The sequence below is a fragment of the Heterodontus francisci genome, chromosome 45 (genome assembly GCF_036365525.1).
Source record: "Heterodontus francisci isolate sHetFra1 chromosome 45, sHetFra1.hap1, whole genome shotgun sequence".
Lineage (NCBI taxonomy): Eukaryota > Metazoa > Chordata > Chondrichthyes > Heterodontiformes > Heterodontidae > Heterodontus > Heterodontus francisci.
In genome coordinates this window covers 11,137,322-11,140,348 of record NC_090415.1, presented here as the reverse complement: position 1 = coordinate 11,140,348, position 3,027 = coordinate 11,137,322, and the positions used below count along the sequence as shown (strand labels likewise).

The window sequence follows — 3,027 nt, the reverse complement described above, 5'->3', positions numbered from 1 at the left end:
CCTGAACTGAGTTCGGCATCAAATACCACAACGGCTCTTTTAAGAGCCACCAAATCGACAAAAGAAAGAGTTGTGATCTCTTGTTCATTCCAGCACATAAACGTCTCAGAAGGATTTGACCATTTATTTACTCAAAGCCGGGAGACACAATTACTTATATCTGCATCCGGTAGCTGGAGATTTCATGACGTGTCAGTTGTAAGATCGAGAGTAGCGATACCAATGTGCACAGCGCATTTTAATAGACCGGCGATCGTTTTAGGACTGAACAAATGTTTGTGATACATAAAGGGTAGAATGGTAAAAGTGCCTTTCTAATAGGGTCTGAGGGAATTAGAATGTATTTCATCTGATGAGCAACTAAATGCCAAAATCCAGTACACTTCATTCCAACACAAAACAACGATAACAGTGTAATATTACAGTCTTTCAGACAGTAACCAGCCCTTTCACAGATAAAGTGGGTGGCTCTGAAAAGAGCCTTTGGGTTCACAGATTCAAGTCAGGCCGCTTCACTTGCCCTTCGTGCTCGGAGCGCTGGTTTTCTTGGGCAGCAGCACGGCCTGGATATTAGGCAGCACCCCGCCCTGAGCGATGGTCACCCCTCCCAACAGCTTGTTCAGCTCCTCGTCGTTGCGGACGGCCAGCTGCAGGTGTCTGGGGATGATACGGCTCTTCTTGTTGTCCCGGGCCGCGTTGCCGGCCAGCTCGAGGATTTCAGCTGTCAGATACTCGAGCACAGCAGCCAGATAGACCGGGGCTCCGGCACCCACCCGCTCAGCATAGTTCCCCTTTCTGAGGTGGCGGTGAACACGGCCGACCGGGAACTGCAATCCAGCCCGGGAGGAGCGAGACTTGGGTTTGGCCCGAGATTTACCACCGGTCTTCCCTCTTCCAGACATTGCAACAATCTCACAAACACTTTCACGAAGAATGCTGAGATCCGCCCACATTCCTCCTCCTTGTACCTTCTGGAGGAATGGTGTTGGGGACACTGCTGATTGGTCAGTCAGCACTCGGTGTCATTGTGCTGTACATGTAACCAATCAGAGAGCTGCTCAATTCACCAATCACAAGAATTGAGAGCGAAAAATCAGAGCGTGAATTTGTCAGCCTCCCAACGATATTTCACATTTGAAAAGCCCGCCAATATATTTGTAAAACAAGGGGCGGCTTCAATGTTGAATATTACATTTATAGGTCACATTGTTTTCCAGAAAACATTGTAAAAACTTTTAATTTTTTTTATTCCACATTTTGTCCCTGATTGTTCCAGATTCGCTTTTGTAATCCGCCATGTATTCTGCTTTATTCTTTTCTTTTTATGATACTGTCTGTAACCAGCGGCTGAAAGCCTCATTCACAGTATCCTGCAACCGGACACTTTTCAGGTCAATTTTCATAATAATTCTACATCACTGATTATAGATTGATCCCTTTTCGTGGAGGACAAAAGAGGAGTAGAGATATTCTGTGTTATGTGCCAAAAAACCTATCTGCCGACATCCCTGACCTTCTGACTCCCTCTGTTACTGTCTCTTCAATTATTTCAATTTTGTTGGAACTGGCCCGTTACTTTTTCATTCTCTACCTATCATTCCACCGCACATCTATTTAGGTCCAGGCAGACTAGGTGGTCGGGTGGTTAACGTGATTGACAACTAATTCATTGAGCTCTGCCTGCGTGGCTTCAAATCGTTTGTCTGTGAAATGTTTCTCTTAGCTGGTTGTCACTGAAGATCACCGACTTCAGATGTCTTTTTAAGAATGTGCTGGGTCTTTCATTCTGAACAAGAACAAAGAACAGTACAGCACAGGAACAGGCCCTCCAAGCCTGCGCCGATCTTGATGCCTGCCTAAACTAAAACCTTCTGCACTTCCGGGGTCCATATCCCTCTATTCCCATCCTATTCATGTATTTGTCAAGTTGCCTCTAAAACGTCTCTATGGTACCTGCTTCCACCACCTCCCCCTGCAACAAGTTCAAGGCACTCACCACCCTCTGTGTAAGGCTCTTGCCTCGCACATCCCCTCGAAACTTTGCCCCTCTCACCTTAAACCTTTGTCCCCAGGAAACTGACTCTTCCACCCTGGCGTAAAATCTTCTGATTATCCACTCTGTCCATGCCACTCATAACTTTGTAAACCTCTATCATGTCGCCCCTCCACCTCCGTCGTTCCAGTGAAAACAATCCGAGTTTATCCAACCTCTCCTCATAGCTAATGTCCTCCAGACCAGGCAACATCCTGGTAAACCTCTTCTGTACCCACTCCAAAGCCTCCACGTCCGACTGGTAGTGTGGCGACCAGAATTGCACTTGTGGCCTAACTAAAGTTCTGTACAGCTGCAGCGTGACTTGCCAATATTTATACTCTATGCCCCGAATGATGAAGGCAAGCATGCTATATGTCTTCTTGACTACCTTATCCACCTGCGTTGCCACTTTCAGTGACCTGTGGACCTGTACGCCCAGATCTCTCTGCCTGTCAATACCCCCAAGGGTTCTGCCACTTACTGGATAATTCCCACCTGTATTAGATCTTCCAAAATGCATTACCTCACATTTGTCTGGATTAAACTCCATCTGCCACGATGGAATACGAGAAAGAACTTTTTATGTACTGAATGGTAATGACCTGGAACTCACTGACCACAAGGGTGGAAGAAGCTGAGGCAGTTAATGACGTCGAGGATATTGGGATGGCATCTGAAGGAAATAAACTTGCAGAGCTACAAGGATCGTGTGGGGAAATGAGTGTGACTGGATTCATCTATGGAGAGCTGGCATGGAGTCGATGGGCCCAATGGCTTCCTTCTGTGCTGGAAATATCTGTATGTTTACTATTTGTTTGAGACTGAAACCTGATTATTTTAAAGGCTTTTTCAATATATAGTAGCCATAAAAAGAACCCACAGGTCCATTTTATGTGAGAACTGCATAGATGATGAGAATTTTATCAATTGCTCTGACATTTTTAGATAGTTAAATTCAAGTTCCAGAATTAAAGCCTGACATTCAACAGGGC

General features: G+C 45.6%; 1 protein-coding gene across 1 annotated transcript; it reads right to left on the bottom strand.

Moving 5' to 3' along the window:
* Window positions 1-496: 496 nt before the first annotated feature.
* Window positions 497-902, bottom strand: LOC137356516 (histone H2A-like). Its single transcript, XM_068022403.1, has one exon. It carries the CDS (start codon window positions 900-902, stop codon window positions 513-515), a length of 390 nt encoding a protein of 129 aa, XP_067878504.1. The 3' UTR covers window positions 497-512.
* Window positions 903-3,027: the final 2,125 nt, after the last annotated feature.

What these genes read in the sequence shown, in the direction of transcription:
- LOC137356516 (XM_068022403.1), bottom strand. Translation starts at nt 902, where the DNA reads ATGTCTGGAAGAGGGAAGACCGGTGGTAAATCTCGGGCCAAACCCAAG.